This window comes from Camelina sativa, chromosome 17 (genome assembly GCF_030686135.1).
Source record: "Camelina sativa cultivar CO46 ecotype springtype chromosome 17, ASM3068613v1".
NCBI lineage: Eukaryota > Viridiplantae > Streptophyta > Magnoliopsida > Brassicales > Brassicaceae > Camelina > Camelina sativa.
The window spans coordinates 17,544,747-17,566,048 of NC_141896.1; the positions used below are offsets into that span (position 1 = coordinate 17,544,747).

Consider the following 21,302-nt stretch of genomic DNA (forward strand, 5'->3'; position numbering starts at 1 on the left):
CTGAAAAAATGGAGACGAATACAATCCACCGTTTCAAGACCACATTTTAAATTTGTTGTCACTAATTTGGAAAACATGTTACAAAATAGCGACGGTGAAGGAGTCTATCGTCGCTACTTAAAGTTTATACGACCTTATTAAAGTTTTTAACATCGCAAATTCCCAATGTCGCTACTTGGGACCACCTTTCTTTACAAATTGGCATCAAAGAAAGGAAGTGAAGATTAAAGTCGGTCAATCTTTCTTATGATGGATGTTAGTTAATTTCTAGAATGGTCACAATATTTTAACGTTCCAAACTCATCAGATAACATATTTTGTGTCACTATATAATATACTACAATATACTTTTGAAGATTTACGATAGATTGGTCAAAATTTAATTTAAAGCGGACATGTTACAAGAATAAATTATACTCGAAAACTATGGTAGCTTTAAATATAAAACTCCTCGTGGGATGTAACATATTATATGCCTTTGTCACCGTCCTATACTATATATGAAACATATATATGCATTCTGGTTAGAATGTATTCTTTGTTTTCAGACGATTAGGATTGTATTCAATGGTTAAGATTTCACCTAACTAATATCTTTAGCGACTCGATCGAAAACGTGAAAAAGTTAATACTTTTCATATTCAAAAGTAATCTTTCGTTTTTTTTTTTCATTTCCCGGTATTATTCCAAAGATAACGTTTCTCATAACAACAGAGAAACAATATACAAGATCATCACAATCATCCATACATATAAATAATAATCTTTCAGAATAAGCTTCTTATCATAACAATGCCCACCTTAGAACAACAAGAAAGAACCGGCGATGGATGTAACACCAACGACGACGGCAGAGACGCCGAGAGCAGCCGCACCACCTTTGTCGGCAGAATCGTCAGAGCCTGAGGGTCCATTGCTAGCGTAGGAGGAGTCACTTCCTACAGGACCAGCCACTGCAACGTCATCATCACCTGGAGCTGCAGCTGAATCGTCGTCGGTAGTTCCGATTTGGTCATCGGTGACTGGAGGTTCGACGTCATGATCAGTTTTGGAGGCAGCCGGAGCTTTGGAGGGAGACGCTGAAGGAGATGGAGAGGAGGCAGCTGCTGCTAGCCCAAGGATGGCCATGAAGACGAGGGCGACCACGACGATAACGTTTTGGCGACCCATTCTTCTCTCTTCTCCTTCTTACGTAGATCTTTGTTAATTTATTTTAGGGTTTGAGGTTTAGAGATTGTGATGATTGGGGATGAAATGAGTTTGATGTGCATATATAGTTGTCTTTTTGTGATTAAGACAAAAAAGAAAATAGAAAACGTTTGAACTACGAAGGAGGATTACCGTACAAATCTAATTTAGATCTACTGGAGTACCTAAAAATGGATTTGCGCAGATATAGATTTTTTTTGGTGGTGACATGGAAATGAATCAGATGTCTTCAGAAAAGAGCCGAAACAAAACATTCTCTCTTCTTCTTTATTAACATGAATATGAAACTATTCATTTGATGTTATCATATTTTACAAAGATGTAAGAGCACGAAGATTTTTTTATCGGATATTTTCATTTTTCCCATCTGGTTTTAGTCTCCTTTTAGGCACATAATCACCACGCTACAATAAAGCCACTAATGTTAGAATCATCCCACATCGGAATAATTAATATTTCTGGAGCAATATATATAGTGTGAGTCAATCCTCCTCTCTTGAGCTAGCTTTTGGGAGTAAGTTAGGTCCATTAGTAATATGAAATATCAGAATCTAGGTTCAAACTTTTGGATTGTGGGCTGTGAGGGGGGAGGGGGGGATGTTAGAATAATCCAACATCGGAAGAATTGATATTGCTTTTTTTGAGCTAGTTTTGGGAGTGAGCTAGACCCATTACTAATAACTAATCTTCTAGGTTTTTTTGAAGGAAACATGTGTAACGGATAATGTAGACCATACAAGATTTTAGTTTTATTTGAACTATTTTTTCTGCATATCTGAATTAGAACTCATACACAATTTAAGAAATATATTTAGCAACATAGCGTGGGTGTAACCTTTTTAAAAAACTGAAGTTTTTTTTTAAAATTTCCAAATACAATGTATATTGATAACCATACTAGCTAGCTAGTGCTAACAGCAGTTTGGTTTTTAAGTATTACTACTGTTTTCGTAGTAACATAAACATGTGAAGTTGCTCAATATACGTACTTGTATCATATGGGCTTTTAAGCCATAAGCCCAAAAATATTGTTAGGCCCTTGAAACAATTTCGATTTACGATTCTGCCATCAACAGCGAGTTAGGGTTTTACACTCTTAACCATTTGCCTCTCAAATCTTCCAGAGACACTCTTCTTCTTCGTTTTTTTTTCCCATTTCAACTTTTTTTTTTCTCTCTCTCTCTCTCTCTCTCTGGAGTAAGGGAAAAAGAAACAAGATCTATAGTTCGATCGGATCAAGGGAAGCACCGAAAAATGGCGCTGGCGTTCGATGAGTTCGGGCGTCCGTTCATTATACTGAGGGAACAAGATCAGAAGACTCGTCTTAGAGGCATCGATGCTCAGAAAGCCAATATTGCCGCTGGTAAAGCCGTGGCTCGGATCCTTCGTTCCTCTCTTGGACCTAAAGGAATGGACAAGATGCTTCAAGGACCTGACGGAGACATCACTATCAGTTCGTTTCTCCCTTTTTTTTAGATTTCTTCATATCTGCTTTTTGGATTTGTTTAGTTTCGTTCTTCTATGCTTGAAATAGAGTTTACTACTGTCGTTGCAGTAGTTTGATAAAAATGGATCCATCTAGGTTTTTGAAAATCGATTCGCTATGTCTGTGAGCTTGCTTAGCTTCGGCTTGTTTCATTCTGAGGTTGAACGAAATTGCTAATGAATCTCACAGTTCGAAGCATTAGGTCATGGAGCTCATTTAACTGATATTGTTAACAGTAGTTGCCACTTTTTTCATGTGAAGCATATGGTTTGTTTTTTCTGTTTGATTAACTAATGCTGTATCGTGTTTATAACCTAGCCATTTTTTGTTTTCTTTAGCAAACGATGGTGCAACTATCTTGGAGCAAATGGATGTTGATAACCAGATTGCAAAGCTAATGGTGGAACTGTCGCGGAGTCAGGATTATGAAATTGGTGATGGAACAACAGGTGTTGTTGTCATGGCTGGTGCATTGCTGGAGCAAGCTGAACGTCAATTAGATAGAGGAATTCATCCTATCCGTATCGCTGAAGGATATGAAATGGCTTCTAGAGTGGCAGTTGAGCATTTGGAGCGTATAGCTCAGAAGTTTGAATTCGACATTAATAATTTTGAGCCCCTGGTTCAGACATGCATGACAACTCTTTCGTCCAAGATGTAATAGTCCTTATTCGATATATGAGCTGCTTGTTTTGGTTTTTATGGTTTGTAGAATATTCTCCTGACTTTTTCTTGTTGCTCATTGCTACAGTGTGAATCGATGCAAGCGTAGCTTAGCTGAGATTGCGGTTAAAGCGGTTCTTGCGGTTGCTGATTTAGAGAGGAGGGATGTTAATTTAGATCTGATCAAAGTAGAAGGTAAAGTCGGGGGAAAGTTGGAGGACACCGAGCTTATATATGGAATTTTGATTGACAAAGACATGAGTCATCCACAAATGCCAAAGCATATTGAAGATGCCCACATTGCCATTTTGACTTGCCCCTTTGAGCCCCCGAAGCCCAAGACTAAGCATAAGGTGGACATTGACACTGTGGAGAAGTTTGAGACTTTGCGGAAGCAAGAGCAGCAATATTTCGATGAGATGGTTCAGAAGTGCAAGGTAGGTTTTAATATGTAAATATTTTTTGTTGTCATTTGGATGTTGAGTGAGCTACTGGAGAAGTGCTTTCGACAATGATGATATGACTTATGAATTATCCTTATGTTTTAAAATTTCCAGGATGTTGGTGCTACACTGGTAATTTGCCAATGGGGATTCGATGATGAGGCAAACCATCTATTGATGCACAGGAATTTGCCTGCTGTCAGATGGGTCGGGGGTGTTGAATTAGAACTTATCGCAATAGCCACAGGTAATTATATTACTCAAAGCATCTACTGCTAGTGTTTTTATCGGTTATGCAGAGCTGATAAGATATTTGTCTTTATGTAGGCGGTAGAATTGTTCCACGATTCCAGGAGTTGACACCAGAGAAGTTAGGGAAGGTATTATTTAAGCTCAGTAGTTGTTGCCAGTAAAATGAGTTGAATGTGTAGTATGTTTTAAACAGACCATTGAATCTCCACATTTGCTGATATGTTCAGGCCGGTGTGGTTCGTGAAAAATCCTTTGGCACAACAAAGGAACGAATGCTGTATATTGAGCACTGTGCGAACTCAAAAGCTGTCACTGTTTTCATCCGTGGAGGTACTTTAGTTTTTTCTTGTATAATTATTAACAACTCTGTTTTGACTTTTGAATAGCTGATGAGAGATAATAGCTATGTATGGAATCTAATGTGCTTGTATAATTGATTGTTCTAAAAATTTGTTACGGGATATGGTTTAGGTAACAAAATGATGATAGAAGAAACCAAGCGTAGTATCCACGATGCTCTGTGTGTGGCTAGGAATCTCATCCGCAACAAATCAATTGTATATGGAGGTGGTGCAGCTGAAATCGCATGCTCACTTGCAGTTGATGCAGCTGCTGATAAATACCCTGGTGTTGAGCAGGTATAAGATCATTTTTCCTCTTTAGTAAAATCATTTGTTTCGCAAAATCTTAACGCTGCCTATTTGCAGTATGCAATTAGGGCATTTGCAGAAGCTTTGGACTCTGTCCCTATGGCTCTTGCAGAGAACAGTGGATTACAGCCCATTGAGACACTCTCTGCGGTTAAATCTCAGCAAATTAAGGTAAGTGACTGATAAGCTTATTATTATCCATTGCCATTGACTTGTTTGGTGACTCAAAAAAAAATGGCTTTTGGTGAACAGGAGAATATCCCCTTCTATGGGATAGATTGCAATGACGTGGGAACAAACGATATGAGGGAGCAAAATGTGTTTGAAACATTGATCGGGAAACAACAGCAGATTCTGCTTGCAACACAAGTCGTCAAGATGATTCTGAAGATCGATGATGTCATCTCCAATTCTGAATACTGATGTGTTGTTACCATTGTAGAACCCTTTGGCTTCTTGGGTGTTTTTGTTTGGTTTTCTGTTAGCGTTCGGCACTCTTGAACATCATTATCCTTTGTTTCCCTTTTGTTTTGCAAGCTTTTTATTAAAGAACATCGCCCTAGTGATTGAAACTCTCCTTTCTCGCATTTTCTTGTCAATTTGATCACAAATGACTAGATGAGCACATGTCTTGCAATGTAGTTCAGATTTTTCTTTTATATTCGTATTAAAGCAAAACCAGTGAATGCGTATACATAAAAATACAAGGCACCTGAACCAACGCTTCTATGACTTACAAAAACCCATTTCCTACTGTCATTGTACATAGATTCTAAACCTTAAAAAGACCAATGTTCCCACTCTTGAGATCTATAAACTCCGAACTGTTGCAGAGGGATTAAAAGGCCAAATACTGTGGTTACTCTTGTCTTATTCAAATCTCAAGTCCTCTTTGTTCGTTTCACTTTTCCTTTCAACGCAAAAACAAAGAGTCTTGATGAGGAGTGTTTATCTCTTCTATGTTTCATGAGAATGGTGTTGTTCTATATCTTGGTCGACGCCTAATTTCCCATTTGTGGTCTCGTCCTTTTGAATGGATGGCTTCCCATTCACAGTGACAGTGCCGTCAGTTGTTTCTTCCACTGCAGAAAGTTTGGACTTTTCCTTATCTCCTTCAGGGACAACGGCTGTATCAGATATTCCATCTTGTTCTAGTGCTTCGTCTGTATTCTGATTTGATAGAGCTGCTTCAGCTTTCAGCCTCGCCTCTTCTTTTTCTCGACGTCTCTTTGCTTCTTGCTCTTTGAGCAACCTAAACCTGAGAATCACATGGACGCGGCAGTAAAAAACAGAGCATCTAGTAACGAATGATGACACATTTCAGTAACATTTAGTACCTTTCACCAGGCTTGGGCCCTTCTGGGGTCAGTTTTTCACCACCCTTCTCTCCTGGCACTTTCAGTTCTGAAACAGACTTCTGAACCAGCGTTTCTGAAATCGACTTCTCAACTTTTTGAGTCTTATCTTCCTTTGTGACCAAATTAGTGAACTTCTCCATCGGATTCTTGGCACCACCATATTTTTGAAGCCATACTTGTTGTGCTGTGCTCAAAATGTTGTTGGTCAACCTACAAAAGCACTTTTCAAGCTAAGAAGAAAAACAAGAGGCAGTTGAAACCCCACGGAAAAACAAAACAAAACCAGTTGCTGGTGCTCACCAATAAAGACTTAAACCAGAAGGAACTGATAGTGCAAAATAGCCAATCATCAGCGGAAGAAGCTTTGTCACTGCTTGTGAGCTCTTCATGGCTGGATCATTACTCTGAGAAAAGGATTCGTCATTGGTTGAAATAGTTAACTAAATAATTTCTGAGGACATGCACCAATTTACATTTTTTTCCAAAACCAGCTTATTGGTCAAGCTAGAGGTAACTAATTAGACTATCACATATTCCGTAAGATTCTATACCTGCGAGGACTGCATAATCTGAATGGAGAGGTACTGAGAGAAGACGAGTAATAGAGGTAAGACGAGATATGCCAATGTATCTGGCCATCCGAGAGGTGGGTTTCCTTCCTGAAAGATAAAAATGGACATATGTAGACATCAGCAATGAGGTCCGACTCCTCTCCCTTCAAGTCCTCTTCAATCAGTTTTATATGCTTAAATAATTAAAGTGAATAAGAGTTAACAAGAAGGAGGACTCTAGTTTAGATTCCATTTTCAAAATATCTACACTACTTAATACCGAGGTTCAAGATTGATACTTACAATGAAAGGGAACAACCATGAGATTCCACTGCCACTCTGTCTTGCAGCAACAGTTGTTGGACCAGCAAGAGAAGGAATCCAGAAAAAGCCTTCCGTTAAGAGCCCCTTAATATTAGAAACAAGCATCCAACAACTTGTTAGAACACAGTCTCGAGGCACTTACAAAAACAAAGGACATATAGTTAATTTCAGGTACCTCATCCGCAACATTTGAAAGGGCCCTATATAACCCAATCCAGACCGGTATTGTGGCTAGTGTGGGAAGGCAGCCTAACAGATAAAATGAAAATAATCTAGCTTAACCAAAATTGCTGTCTCAAATGAAAAAACAAATGAGAATCTGAATCAACAAACTGTACCTGCAAGGGGATTTATCCCAGCAAGTTTATACAATCTGGCAGTTTCAAGCTGAATTCTCTCCTGCAAAGATAAACAAAAATAAAACAGAAAGCTCATTGTTTTAATGAGAGGGCTACTACATTCATCGACAGTAAAGCTAAATAATATCCACAATAATGGAACCAATAGTAGCAATTACACTTGCTCCTACATATTCCTTACATCTCTCAACTCAAAAAATTGATGTAACAATTACATAGTAAGGCATGAGGAAAAAAGAAAATCCAAGGTGCAGTGTCTGAATGGTTCTCACCTGATCACCAGCATACCGTTCTTGAATAGCCTTAATTTGAGGCGTCAAAGATTTCATAGCCATAGCAGATTCAACCTATATAGAAAAAACAAACCACCATTTCAATAACAACAACTAACAATTATATCTTGGCTTAGCAATTACATAGAAGACAAAAAAAAAGAAAGTAAAAACCTGTTTTTTCGTCAATGGGAACGTAGCAGCCTTCACAAGCACAGTAAGTAGAATGATAGCGAAACCATATGAATAAGGAACATTTACAGTTGATAACCCATCTTTCAAAACCTGCAATTCAATTCAAATCAATTCATATAGCACATAAAAATCCACTCTTTCTAAATAAAAAGACAAAACTTTTTTGAATACCTTGAGAATAGTTTCCATGTAATTGGCAATACCAGAGAACCAATCACTGTTCTTGGTGGCAGAATTAGTGCCAGCGACAGATTCAAAGGTTTCAGAGGACGAAACGGCGGCATCAGCGATCGTGTAGAGAAGATTCTCAGCATGGTCCTTGATGAAATCGAAAGAGTCACCTGGGTCAGGGAACGAACCTGGTCTGAATCCGAATTGAGCTACGAGAGTCCGATAACGATACGAGGACGATGAAGACGGTGAGTGGGTGATACGGGAGCGGCGGAAATGGAGGACTTTGCCTGTGGAGAAAGAGGATAGGAGGGTAAGGCTCGTCGTCGGCTTTAGGGATATGGAAGAAGCCATCATCATCTCTAGAGAGACGAAGAAGAAGGTAGGAGAGTTTTTAGGGTTTTTGGTTTAGAAGAAAGGATTTGGATTTTGTTGTTGTGTTGTGTTGTATGTAACTTGTGTTCTTAGCTTCGCGTCTCAGTGCGACCGACTGGGAGAGAAGTGGAACAAAACAAAACTTTGTTTTTCTGATTTTCTTATATACATATATATAATTTTTTATAATTAAAAAAACACAAACTGCATTTGCCATTTGGAGTCAATTTAATCACACTTTTTAGGGGAAATATTATGTTTTACAAAAAAATTCGCAATTTTCAGTTTTGATCCCAAAAAGAATTTACTACCGAGAAATATCCAATATTAGGATCATTAATTAGTCTTAATGTATTAATCACACTTATGTGACGCATTCTGTTAACCGTTCGGTTTCAGTTCGGTTCGATTGTGTTTGATTTCGGTTAGTTTGGATATTGTAATATAATAACCATTTGAATATTTTAGAAAGTTCGATTTGGTTTTATTCGATTTCTTTCGGTTCGGTTAGTTGAATAGGTAACCATAACTAACATAAATTTTTTTTTGGTCAAACCATAACTAACATAAATTATATTGAAATTAACCTAATAAACCTAATATAACCAAAAGTAACCGAATGTAACCAACCAAAAATACAATTACAAAAATACAAAAAGAGAGAAAATATTGATTCGATTTTACAAAATAGTATTTAACTTTGTAAATTCAAAATAATAATATTTAAATATATTGATTATTTTAATTATTTAATTGTTTTGAATCTAAAAATAATTAATATTTTAAGTTTATTTTATATATTTCCACAATATTAAGTATATTATTTTGGTATCTTTTAGATTTTCGGATATTTCAGTTAATCATTTAATTGGTGATTCGGTTTGGTTTAGATTAGTTTGGATATAGGATTTTACTAACCATTCAATTATTAAAAAACTTTGGTTCGGTTTCAGCTTAGTTTTTTTCAGTTCGGTTCGGTCGGTTATTTGGTGATCCGTTATTTTGCTCAGCTGTCATTCATCTTACCAAAATGCAAAACGATTGTTGCTCCGGCCTCCGAGTGGTTTACTTCAGAATTAGTGGTGCCACATTTTTTTTTTGGGAGCAACTCTATGAAAGATATCCAAACATTAGGAAAAAAAACTTGTTGCGAGCATAAACATCTCATGAATTAAGTTATGTGAGACATATGATGAAAATACTAAAAATAGTAAATAACATTTTTCTTTTAATATTTGTTTGCAAATTAAAAGAAAAAATACTTCTAACAATCAATAAATTAGGAAAAGTAAAAAAAAAAAAAAACATGGGATAGGAGGGTGATGATGGGATCAAGATGTTGTAGAAGTCGTTCGTCATTGCCCAGTATTCACTGTTGCATTCCCCAGATTGTTTCCCACATTCACTTGTACGTTTATATTCTGTTTGAGCGGTACTGCAACCATAAATTAAACGTTTTAAATTAAAACTATACCAGAAAATGCAAATAAATTATACTTGATCAAGTAATAAGGTTTATTAATGAATAAATAAATAAAAAATAGGAGGAAACAAACAAACATTCTGATTCGCGGTGGCGCTTGGGTTTGATGAAATAGTTCCAGGCACCCCAACCACTAGCTGCAAGAACCAACAACGACGGAAATGAAATACCAAGTGGTAATGCTAAGCTGTTGCTGCTTTTCTCCTCTTCGGACTTCCCTGAAGATTCTTCTTCATACACACAAACACTTTCACATATTAGTAGACTCGAACCAGTTATCTCATATGAAAATCATTAAATTATTTGAATACTATTCATTCGATAACAATTGATCATAACTAAAAATGACAATGTGGTTTATTTCTCCACTCTACAAAATTGTTTAAAACACGATCAACCAAAATTAACTTCCCTTTATGCACACGTAAAAAGAAAAATAATTTCTAATTTTTTGATTTTCTAAAGAGACCATAATTTGAAAAGTAAAAATGAATAATAATTACCGGATTTGCCTCCACCACCTCCGTCAGTGCTAGGACTGCCACTACCACCGCCAGTGCTAGGGCTGCCACCACCACTACCGCCAGTCTTTGGGCTGCTACCACCACCGCCGGTGCTAGGACTGCCACCACCACCACCGCCGGTGCTAGGGCTGCTTCCACCGCTCGTGCTTGTTGAATTAGTCCCGTTTCCACCACTATTGCTAATGACATAGAGCTCGAGAGCGTTGATGAGTGGGTCCAAATTTGAGTCCGGTGTACCTTTAAATGTCAGATAAGGAAGCCTACTCGTCACCACACCCCTCAGAGAAGCTTGCATCACTGCCCCGAAAGGTGGCACAATTAGATTTAGACCCACTTGCTTGTTGTCATAGTAAACGTAAAAAGATCGCTTTTGGTCGGGACTAAGGCTTAGCGGTTCCGAGAAATACATGACAATGTAAAATGTTAGTCCGGAAAAAGGTAGGCTTATATCATAGAAAGCCATGTCCTTCTTTGACCAAGATGTCCGAAGGACAATCTCTGGTGGTCTATTGTCAGCCCCTGTTGTGTTGATAGAAATGGCAGAACTTTTTAGATGTGTGACCGCAACCGTTGCCGGCTGCCACATTCTATCATAAGGATCAAACGGAGACCTATATAAATGTAAGCTTACTAATTACCCATATACTTATATCCAAAAAAATTTAACAAGGAATTAACCATATACTTCACGCAAATGGTTTTTTTTTTGTTTTTTTTTTTCATTATTTTTTCTTATCAAGAAGGTAAGAAAGAAGTTATATTAGTCTCTCTACCAAGCACCATATATATAAAATTGATTTTTGTTTGCCAGATATATAATTGATTTTCCCATAAATCGTCCATGAACGATATTGTATAAAACAAAATGTTAATCGCTAGATTAAAATCGTATGATCATTTTCATACATGTATTGTTTACCTTACTAATTCCTGCGCACCGTAGGCGGTCCTTTGCTGGAGGATGAAACCTTCCTTAGGGCCAAGATCTGTATACATAGAGTCGTCCAACCTCCGTACTTCAATGGTAGACACAAAAGGGTGCTCGTTCAAAAGCGTGCGAACAAAGCAAACACTGGTATTCCCGCTCTCAGGAATAAATATCGCTTCCGATCGAGTACCGCCGACGAATGTCGTTGTGATGACGGAATCTCTATGTTTTCCATCATAAACGACATCGAACCTCGGAGCCTTGGATTCTTTATTGTAGTCTCCGTAGTTGAATCTCGTCCTAACTAACACTTTCCCACCTTTATCCACTGGAATGTTGGTGTAACAGTTGGTATCCCCCGTAGGAAAATACCGGAGTGTGGTTAGAGAATCATCCGTTTTGATTAAAGGTGCATATTTAGACGTCAAACCGGCGTTTACGAAGTCTGTGTCTCCCACCCACGTTCTGTTGTCCGCGTCAACGTGAGAACTTGATGATCCACAGTCTATGCTTATGTCTGAAACCAATCCACAACAAACTCAATCAGTCTAACCTACTTAGGTTTTCTCAAATTCATAACACTAGAAAATACGTACCAATAGTCCAAAAAAAAAAAAAATCGGAAGTATAACGTAAGTTGAATAACTAACCGGCTGCATTCGAAGGAAATATGATGGAAAAACTGAGGAGAAGGCAAATAAAAGAAGCTTGGGCCATGTTTGATTCTTCCATAACCGAGAGACAAAAGTGTATTTTCATGCGCTTATTTATACGTGCATGCTCTATATTAGTGGAAGGTATTATTCTTTTTACCCCTAGATTCTATGGAAAACATTAAAAACCCCCATAAACCTTTCCAATTGCTCTAATACTCCTCTGCTTAGAATAGAAAGTAACATAATTCGGAATCCCGAATATAATATTTTTCAATTTTTCATAGTCTTGACAATTTTTTATTTGCGTTACCAAAATGTCTTTTCCTCGGAATTTAATTTAGAAAGCAAACACTATGCATATTTAAAAGATACAATATCTATATTTGATATGATCAAAACGTGGATCGAGGTAATGACACAAAATGGCACATTTTTGTAGACGAAATAATTCGATGACAACAAAGTAAGACCAGGTTCTAAAATCCAATTGTTAGTGGTAAAGGAATGTTCAAAGTGATTATAGAGTGGTTGAATTAGTTCGTTAGGCCATAGACGTTCGATGAGTTGTCCGTCGTCGAAGGGGTCAATCATACGTGATGTGGTACCGACTAAACCAACAACGTTGGCAATTAGTTACAATAATTTGTTCGGCAGCTTTTTATGCTAGTATAAAAACAAACAGTTGCAAGTATAATAACATTGTCAATTCATCTTTGAGTGTAATTTTTGACAGTATTGGCACTAAATGGCAATTTATAACAAATCCGTACTTCAATCTAAATTAAAAAGTCAACCTTAATGGCTTAATATATTTGATTTCAACTTAAAACTTGTTTAACCGTTTGTCTAATTTTAACTACACATGGCTGGAACTATATCTTTTTTTCTTTTTTTCCTTGTGTGTGTGTTAGATATTGATTAACATCCACTCACATATTTTCTTATTTTCTTTGTTCTACATCTAATCTTTGTAGTATTTTTTTAACGAATTGTTCTATTCATTTTTAACATAAAATATTGTACAAAGCTGTTTTATGAATATATTGGGTAGAAATAATTTTGCTTCTCCCTTAGATATAGAGAGCGACATGAACAACAAGAAATTTTTGAACAAAAAAAAAAAGAACAACAAGAAATATATTGTGGCATTAATATATTGTATAGCAAATGCCAGAAACTGGTTTTATTTAAGAATTTCCAAAATGTACGAGAACGTTTAACTAAATAAGATATTATATTAATCAAAAATAATTGAAAATGATGAGAACGGAAATGATCACTTTCTCACTTTGGTTTACACCAAATTGGAAATCTCTAGTAAATGAGCAATTGAGCTGCATCCTGCATGCTACTTAAGCAAATTAACGGTTAAGATTAAAAGCTGCCTACACACACTTTATAATTATAACTATTCATTTTAACTTAAGATTATTTGTTAATTAAGTTTCAATAGTCTTCACATAAGCAATCATTAGATTCATTACCATTAGACAAGTGTCGCGTTTACATTAGCTCAGATATTCTCAATTTGCCTTGCCTTCTAGGACACCTCTCTCTTCCCTCCATTATCATTTGCTCATGTAAAGAGAGAGAGAGAGAGAGAGAGAGAGAGGTTTGTGTTTGCGATTTCTTATTCGGGGGAATGAAGCAACCAAAGCCGATTCTGAAATACATCTTGGTGTCTATCTTCCTTAGTCTGCCTCTCATCTTCTTCTTCTCTATAGTACAACTACGTAGACCCGAAAAAGACCTCATCAGGATCCGACCCGGTTACACATCATACGACTACTACATCCAACGACAGCTCAACAAGACGCTTAACCCTAGGCTACGTACACTATGGATGACACGAGACTGGGACCGTAAGATCAAAGTGTTCTCAAAATTCTTCCAAGATCTGAAACGTCAAGGTCTCTTATCCAACGCTTCTAAATGTCTCTGCATCGGAGCTCGAGTCGGGCAAGAAGTGGAGGCCCTGATACGTGTGGGCGTAACCGAGTCGGTGGGAATGGATCTGGTGCCGTATCCGCCGTTGGTGATCAAAGGAGACTTTCATCATCAACCGTTCGATGCTGAGACTTTCGACTTTGAATTCTCTAACGTGTTCGATCATGCGCTTTACCCGGACAAGTTCGTTGGAGAGATCGAACGGACACTGAGACCAGGAGGTTTATGTGTTTTACACGTGGCCCTCTCTACACGCTCGGATAAGTATTCGGCGAATGATCTGTACAGTGTGGAGGCATTGATGAGGCTATTCCGACGATCGGAGGTGGTTCATGTCCGAAATGTTGACGGCTTCGGGTTGGATACGGAGGTTGTGTTTAGGAAGAAAAGGGATTCATCAATCATAGTCCGGTCATGATTTTTTATCTTCGTGCTAAAATAATCTATTGTTATGTCCCATCGATTTTAATGGAAAAATTGTGTTTTAAATAAGTTTTTTTACCGTTCGTAGAAATGCATGATTATATATGAATAGGCCAAACCTTATGCCAAAACGAGAGGTTGTTTAGTACTAGCTAGTTGATATGATGTATATCCGAACGTTACGAATAATTGGAGTTAAAACACAACGAGAGGTTATAGTGTATACGCTTTGCTTGGCTATTTTACAAATTTAAAACGTTTTACAAAATTGGATTTAGCAAAGAGAATCGGATCTTTCGAGAAAGAGGCAAACTTCATTGCATATTTCTCTCACTCCATTCGTGTGATACTACTCAACTAAATTGTGCATGCATCTCCATCATCCTTAATTAATTAAGTAAATTTCTAAAACCACCTAAACAATTGTAGCTTCTTTTTTCCTTTATTTTTTTCTTGCAACGACCAACCATTGTCCATTTATTAACAATGTGTGGATGTCATTGGAGGATGGAGAGTTTAATATTACATATATATTTTTTCCTATTTATTTACCTATCAAGTATATATATTTCAAATATTCATTGTTAATATATATATTTATATACTTATTTAAGCAACCCTTTAAACAAATAACCCTACTCCATATAAAATATTACACAAAATGCCACTGTATTTTAATACAAAATATAATAACAGAATCTTAAAGTAATTTGTTGTAACCTGAAAATGATTATCTAAAAAAATAGTAATTATTAATTTATTAGATTACAAGAAACCATTAATAAAATAATTTCGAAATTATTTAATAAAATAATAATAAAATTATTTTGAAATTATGTAGTAAAATAATTAAATAAATTCTATTTATTGTTTCAGAAATTTTAGGAAACAATAACAAACTATTTAGAAAATTATAAAACTTAAATTTATTTATAAAACTAAGATTAAATATTTTTACATATCTAAATTATTTAATAATAACAAATATATATTAAAATTAGGATACAACATTGTTTATATTTTTAAAATATATCTATATACTTATTTAAGCTATGTTATTAAAAATTTAACCAGTTCTGATGTAATATATTACGAAAATGCTATTATATTTTAATTATTCTAATAAATAACAAAAGAAAAATTTAGATTTGTTTACAAAATAATAAAACTCTATTTATTGTTTCATAAATCTTAGAAAATAATAATAAACTATTTAATTGGCTAAAACTTAATTGCTTATACACAATATTCACTATATAAACAATACTAAGTGGGTGTACAAAAAAAAAAACAATACTAAGTGTCTTTGTCCAAAAAAAAACAATACTAAGTGTATAATATTGATAATATACATAACCTAATTGTAATTTTCACCTATAAAATTAATATACAACATGTTATACCAATAACTTCAATTTGTAATTTTGGTATATTAAGATCTCTAAACACGATCACATCAATTTGTAATACCAAATCATGGATAATACATGTTTTGTTAGATTTTTTTGGCTTTACCTAATGTATAATTAACGAATTTGATATTGTACCAAACCAAAATAGTAGTACCAACTACGGGTCGAAATCAGAGTATGACCTTAAGTAAATTAAATTCATGATTTTATAAAATGTATATAATTAATATATTTTCTACTATTATTTTGTAATAAACAAATCCAAATTTACATAAATATTTTCTCACGCTGGTAACATTATTCAACAAAATATTAACGTATATTTATGAGTCGGGTAATAAAACGGGTAATAAGACGGGTAACGAGACGCTCAAAAATTAATTAATATCCGATACTCTATCATTATTCATGGATAATATAATTATTATACCCTTCACTCGATCCTAAAGCTGCGGGTACCTTTTTTCGAGACGGATACAAACCGAAAAACAGGTTCAATACGGGTATCAGTAGTAGTTTCTAGACCTATCTATTAGTAGTTTAATATAAATCAAAATTCACCATATAGTACTCTATTATATAACATGTAAATGAATGATACAACATAAACATAATATTAATAAATAACAAAAAAAAAAATTCTCCGCGCTACCAGTACGGGTTATTATCTAGTATATATATATATATATATATATACTAAATTAAAATCCAAATTAGTTATTGAAATGAGTATCAAATTTTTTTTTTTAGTTTAAAACATAATTCATAACTCAGAAAGAGAATCACGAGAAAACTTTTTTACTTAATTGTTTGGCAACACATGAAACGATGGCACCCATTTTTCAGTTAATTAATTAATTATCATATATACTCGTAAAACATACCAATTCCAACACAAACTAACCACCAAAAGTCAAGTTCAATTCATAAATAAATTACCATAAACTCAACCAAACAAATATCAGAAAATTATCCAACATCAAATCTACCAATAACAAAAACAATAAACCAACAAAAAATTCCAACACAAACTAACCACCAAAAGTCAAGTTCAGTTCATAAATAAATTACCATAAACTCAACCAAACAAATATCAGAAAATTATCCAACATCAAATCTACCAATAACAAAAACAATAAACCAACAAAAACCACCAAAACGAAACCCTTCATCATTATTTTTTCCTTCTCATGATTCTACGATCATCTCTTTTTTTTTTATATATAAATATAAAACAAATGCGTAAATATTATTACATATAATTCGTGAAGCAATCATTTCATCTACAAGTTATACACACAAGTAAAAAAAAGTGCACAACAATAATCAAACAAACAATCCATAACGTCTCGTTTGTCAACTTTTAGTGGGCCCTACATCCTCTCTAGGTCGTGGGTCCTCCTTATATGACGGTCAGTTCAGAAGATTTTAAATACTTGTGGAACGATCCTACAAATCACCACATGATCTTTCTTTGTGGTTTGTCCTCGCTCAACATCAAATATTTTCTCTTAATACCTTAATTTATAATATATACAGAAAACATGCAACCATAGATCATCCCTAACAAGCATTATATCTAATTTATTGTCTATAATGATTAATTCTCGTTAATTATGAGTTCAAAACTCTTCTTTGAGAATACAATTTTTTTTGGTTCCACTATAAACTAATTTTATCTCTTTAAAACAGTTAAAATCCATGACTATGCTCCGTTACTTGGGTTAATAAGAGGCATGTCCGTATCCACTTTTCTAGGTCTACCAGAACTTAAACCTTGGGCTCTGATACCATGTTAAATTTGGGCTTATTGTAACATCTCTATTTTTAATTGGTGGGCTATTTGAAGTTTTAGCCCATTAATAGCCCAAGTTAACCATAGTTAAAACGACAAAGGGTTTATGGTGTAAGGGTGGATGCACTCATATCGCCGTCCTTATTTTGTCGAGAGAAGAGAGTTTGTGAACCCTAATCCTAAGTCTCTCTCAACGTCGTAGTTCACCATCATCACCGTCTTCCTCATGTTGTTGTCATTGCCATCGTTGAGAAGGAGAGCAAGAGTTCACGGGGATTTGTTGTTCGTCATCGTCGATCACCACCGTTAGTCAGCAACCCATCGTGAATCACCGGAGTTTGAAACCATGTGTTAACCACTGTCAGCAGAGATGTCAGCCGTTGTTTCCGTAACAGCCATAGCCATTGTCGAGGCCGTTAAGGGTAAGGGAACCCTAGTGTTCTTTTGTAACTTGCGCATGAAGTAAATGATGTTGTCTAATGATCTGTTGTTGTTGTTTGATTGTGGATCATGAGAACTAAACACCACCGTGAGCTTGAGCCACTTTGGATCCCTGTTGCCGAGCAGACTCCGTTGCTTGAATCATGGAGCAAACTCGTCCGAGTGTAAACGCCGAGAAAGGTAAACGGTGAAGCTTAGTCTCATGCGTGTTTGTGTTGTGTTGTTTTGTTGATTATTGAACCGACAATTAAACCAGCCTAAACCAAGAGATCCTAAATGTAGTTTGATTCCTAGAACCGAGACTTAATTATCGAGAACGAAGGAATTGGTTTGTGGTGTTGTGCGATTAGTGTTATTTGGGATTGTCGAACCGGAACGTATGTAATACGTGGTCACGTGAATTGAGTTGGTGTAGTATTACATCTTGTGGTGGCTAATATTAAATTGTTAGATTTGGTTTAGTTTAATTATTAAATCATTCTAATTAATTTAATTGGAGGAATATCAAATCAGTTTATCAAGACTTAGAAGTTGGTTTGGATATTAGATTAAATCATAGATTATTATTTGGAAATAATCATTGATCGGTTAATCTCAACCGTTGCAGCTTCAGGATTGTTGTTGAAGTGGGTTTTCTGTTGATGCTAGTTATAAACTAAGGATTCAATCCAATGGCTAAGGTGAGGGTGGTATTTGCGGATAACAGTAGCCTCTTTCCTTATGTTCTCTTTGATAGTTGCTGAGTATAGACTCGAGAATTGTTTATTGATTGAAAGTGTTTGTGTGGATTGGTGTGCATGATAGAGTAGGTTGCTAGTAACATGATATATGTGAAGCACATTAGTTACATGATTTGATGTTATGAGTTAACGTATATATATTATTATAAATATAATTATGAACGTATAATGAGATGAGAAAAGAAAAGATACTTGAGAATGTTGGACTGTAATGGACCGACGGGTTCATTGCAGGTCATAAACCACTGACGAGCAGTACGGGAAGAACCGAGCTATGGGCCGTGGTCTTCCAGGAATGGGGTTTGTGAGCTAGAAAAAGTGATAATGGCCAAACCTATAAGGAAAGTAAAACTTACTAAGTAATGTAAAGAAGCAAAAATGTTTGAATGTGGTAGTTGCCACAAAAGTGCATAAAATAAGATGAAAGTTATTGAGGAGAAATAAGATGTTTGCTTGTTTGTTTGATTGATAAACATTCTGAATCTATGCTAAGTAATAGTTGTTGATTATATTTGGAACGGTATTACTTTATGTCCAGTGGGCAGAGTTTGATCTCCTCACTGAGTAAACTTGTTTACTCACCCCCTTCTTTCCTTTTTCCCAGGTTAGTAAGTTCAAGAGTTACAGTTTGAAGTTTGTTCGTTGGTGAATTTTAAAGAAAGAAACGTTTTTGTCCAGACCGGATGGATTACATGTTGTTCCATCTTTTGTGACGGTACGGGTGTTACACTTATCTTGGACTTCCAACTAAAAATCAATTGGCAATTTGTTGATTGACCCTAACCCTTTATATATTACTGATAGTCCCTTCAAACTTCAGATGTGGGACTCGGATTATATCCCAACATTTACTTAGCTTGCATGATTATGATGTGGTATACTTAACATGCTCATATGCGAAGTGTAGCCATAGATCGGTTCGAGATAGAGTTATCATCTCGAGGAGGCGTGTTAAGAAACCACATGTGGTCCTTGGTTTGAAGGGAAGATTGTTGGGATACAATCCAAGTCCCACATCTAAAGTTTGAAGGGACTATCATTAATATATAAAGGGTTAGGGTCAATCTACTAATTGCCAATTGATTTTTAGTTAGAAGTCCAAGATAAGTCCAAATTTAACAGTAAAGTCGTGAAAGCTTTAAAAAAATTGTTTCCAAAAATATAATTGATGTGTTAAAACATTGAATGTTTTCTTTGAATACATTAGTGTCACATAAATATAAAAGAAGAATCACAATCTTCATACTAGTTTATGCTTATTTGGACCTTGGGTGGTGTCAAAGTTTGCATATAGTCAAACGTTTGATCTTAAGAGAGATAGGAACAGATGGGATCTTTAATCTTCGAAGGTGTGGCTAGATCACTTTAGAAATTTTGCAGCTATCCTTTTCTTTAATATATTAATCTATTTGTTATTTGTTATAGTTCGGTTTTGGCATGGCTAAGATTGAGCCACTCTTTAGCCAATTTGATGGACTTTTGAAAACATAAACTACATCTCAAGAACTAAACAGAAGAACACTAATTAGAGTATTCATGATCGATTGTCTATTTTTTTTTTTTTTTTTTTTTATGTCCAACAATTTGATGATGTTTTACCTATAAATAGAAATAGTTGGAATGAAAAAAGTATTTGTAAATAAGTTTTCGCATATCAAACAAATGATTATAAGTGTGTTGTATTTTACTATATCATTAACTCGATGAGAATATATTTTTCTTGAGCAAAATTGTCTGAGAAATATGTGATAAAATATTTAAATACTTCGTTTCTCAAGGTGAAACCTTATCAGGTCTTGGAAATGGTGAAAACTCATCCCATTGCACAAGATAAAAACATAGTTAATTAGTAGTAAATTATTTATTACATTCAAAATATACTTTGAAATAATGTAATAAACGTGTGAAAAGAATATTACTTGTAGGCTTCGCCATTCTATATTCTTCCAACGAGATTGTACCAATAATCGTTCCAGAATAACGAATCTTACAAGTAAAATTCTTTTAACCCTTTTATTACTTTATGTCAGTATACATTAAGTGTAATAAATAACATTATAGCATTACTAATTAACTATGGCTTGTTATGTGAACTGACATGTGCTTTCATCATTTGCAAGACCTAACAAAGTTTCACCATGGGAAATCTAGCGTTTAATGCTTTCATCAAACATTTCTCCGTACAATTTGCTCAACTAAAACAATTTCGTCAATTTAATGAAATTGGTAAAATATAATATTTTTATAATCATTTGTTCGATAAGTTAATTTTGTACATTTATTTCGAAAAGGATGATGTTGTTTTTGTCTGTAATATCTATGTCTTTATCATTTATTCAAATAATTCATACTATATGTTTATCGTGGCTGACTATTTGATCGTATGTAATTTCTTGACAATATTTTTTAAACATAAATATATATATATATATATATATATATAGTCATTTAATTTAGTAAAGATCTTACTCTACATAATATAGTATTTGTTAGACCAAATATTTTCGAGATTTAAAACAAAAAGATAAAATATGCATAGATTTTTTTACAAGGAAATTTTAGTTATCACTTATTTTAGATTTTTACTTAGTTTATATTTCATTTACTTTGGGATTTTTTTCTTTGTAAAGAAGTACTATGAGAAA

The 21,302-nt window shown here is 34.9% G+C and overlaps 5 protein-coding genes across 5 annotated transcripts; 2 read left to right on the forward strand and 3 right to left on the reverse strand.

The window, feature by feature from the left end:
• Window positions 1-640: 640 nt before the first annotated feature.
• On the reverse strand, window positions 641-1,437 carry LOC104757013 (anther-specific protein BCP1). The gene has a single exon (XM_010479702.3). The coding sequence runs from the start codon at window positions 1,168-1,170 to the stop codon at window positions 802-804; it is 369 nt and encodes a 122-aa protein (XP_010478004.1). The 5' UTR covers window positions 1,171-1,437; the 3' UTR covers window positions 641-801.
• An 811-nt stretch (window positions 1,438-2,248) lies between these two features.
• LOC109124496 (T-complex protein 1 subunit epsilon) lies at window positions 2,249-5,277 on the forward strand. The gene is made up of 9 exons (XM_010479703.3): window positions 2,249-2,662; window positions 3,034-3,352; window positions 3,447-3,795; window positions 3,916-4,048; window positions 4,129-4,181; window positions 4,281-4,383; window positions 4,525-4,691; window positions 4,761-4,874; window positions 4,956-5,277. The coding sequence occupies exons 1-9, from the start codon at window positions 2,464-2,466 to the stop codon at window positions 5,124-5,126; spliced, it is 1,608 nt and encodes a 535-aa protein (XP_010478005.1). The 5' UTR covers window positions 2,249-2,463; the 3' UTR covers window positions 5,127-5,277.
• Window positions 5,278-5,340: 63 nt separating this feature from the next.
• Window positions 5,341-8,509, reverse strand: LOC104757015 (ALBINO3-like protein 1, chloroplastic). The gene is made up of 10 exons (XM_087493589.1): window positions 7,934-8,509; window positions 7,742-7,852; window positions 7,568-7,642; window positions 7,275-7,335; window positions 7,112-7,185; window positions 6,916-7,020; window positions 6,613-6,720; window positions 6,362-6,465; window positions 6,041-6,271; window positions 5,341-5,961 (listed from the first exon to the last, which is right to left on the reverse strand). The coding sequence occupies exons 1-10, from the start codon at window positions 8,291-8,293 to the stop codon at window positions 5,661-5,663; spliced, it is 1,530 nt and encodes a 509-aa protein (XP_087349715.1). The 5' UTR covers window positions 8,294-8,509; the 3' UTR covers window positions 5,341-5,660.
• Window positions 8,510-9,553: 1,044 nt separating this feature from the next.
• On the reverse strand, window positions 9,554-11,975 carry LOC104757016 (uncharacterized protein At1g24485-like). The gene is made up of 5 exons (XM_010479706.2): window positions 11,894-11,975; window positions 11,235-11,760; window positions 10,295-10,926; window positions 9,869-10,021; window positions 9,554-9,743 (listed from the first exon to the last, which is right to left on the reverse strand). Exons 1-5 carry the CDS (start codon window positions 11,973-11,975, stop codon window positions 9,664-9,666), a joined length of 1,473 nt encoding a protein of 490 aa, XP_010478008.2. The 3' UTR covers window positions 9,554-9,663.
• Window positions 11,976-13,384: 1,409 nt separating this feature from the next.
• On the forward strand, window positions 13,385-14,338 carry LOC104757017 (uncharacterized). The gene has a single exon (XM_010479708.2). The coding sequence runs from the start codon at window positions 13,542-13,544 to the stop codon at window positions 14,262-14,264; it is 723 nt and encodes a 240-aa protein (XP_010478010.1). The 5' UTR covers window positions 13,385-13,541; the 3' UTR covers window positions 14,265-14,338.
• Window positions 14,339-21,302: the final 6,964 nt, after the last annotated feature.

Bases quoted from the DNA above. Each gene is read 5' to 3' on its own strand.
- LOC109124496 (XM_010479703.3), top strand. From the start codon at position 2,464: ATGGCGCTGGCGTTCGATGAGTTCGGGCGTCCGTTCATTATACTGAGG. The intron at 3,796-3,915 runs GTAGGTTTTAAT...TAAAATTTCCAG, and splicing joins AGATGGTTCAGAAGTGCAAG to GATGTTGGTGCTACACTGGT. The intron at 4,875-4,955 runs GTAAGTGACTGA...TTTGGTGAACAG, and splicing joins TTAAATCTCAGCAAATTAAG to GAGAATATCCCCTTCTATGG.
- LOC104757013 (XM_010479702.3), bottom strand. From the start codon at position 1,170: ATGGGTCGCCAAAACGTTATCGTCGTGGTCGCCCTCGTCTTCATGGCC.
- LOC104757017 (XM_010479708.2), top strand. From the start codon at position 13,542: ATGAAGCAACCAAAGCCGATTCTGAAATACATCTTGGTGTCTATCTTC.
- LOC104757016 (XM_010479706.2), bottom strand. From the start codon at position 11,975: ATGGAAGAATCAAACATGGCCCAAGCTTCTTTTATTTGCCTTCTCCTC. The intron at 10,927-11,234 runs GTAAACAATACA...ACATTTATATAG, and splicing joins GGTGCGCAGGAATTAGTAAG to GTCTCCGTTTGATCCTTATG. The intron at 10,022-10,294 runs GTAATTATTATT...GTGTGTATGAAG, and splicing joins AGGTGGTGGAGGCAAATCCG to AAGAATCTTCAGGGAAGTCC.
- LOC104757015 (XM_087493589.1), bottom strand. From the start codon at position 8,293: ATGATGATGGCTTCTTCCATATCCCTAAAGCCGACGACGAGCCTTACC. The intron at 6,466-6,612 runs GTATAGAATCTT...TCCTTTTCTCAG, and splicing joins AGATTATGCAGTCCTCGCAG to AGTAATGATCCAGCCATGAA. The intron at 5,962-6,040 runs GTACTAAATGTT...TGTGATTCTCAG, and splicing joins GGGCCCAAGCCTGGTGAAAG to GTTTAGGTTGCTCAAAGAGC.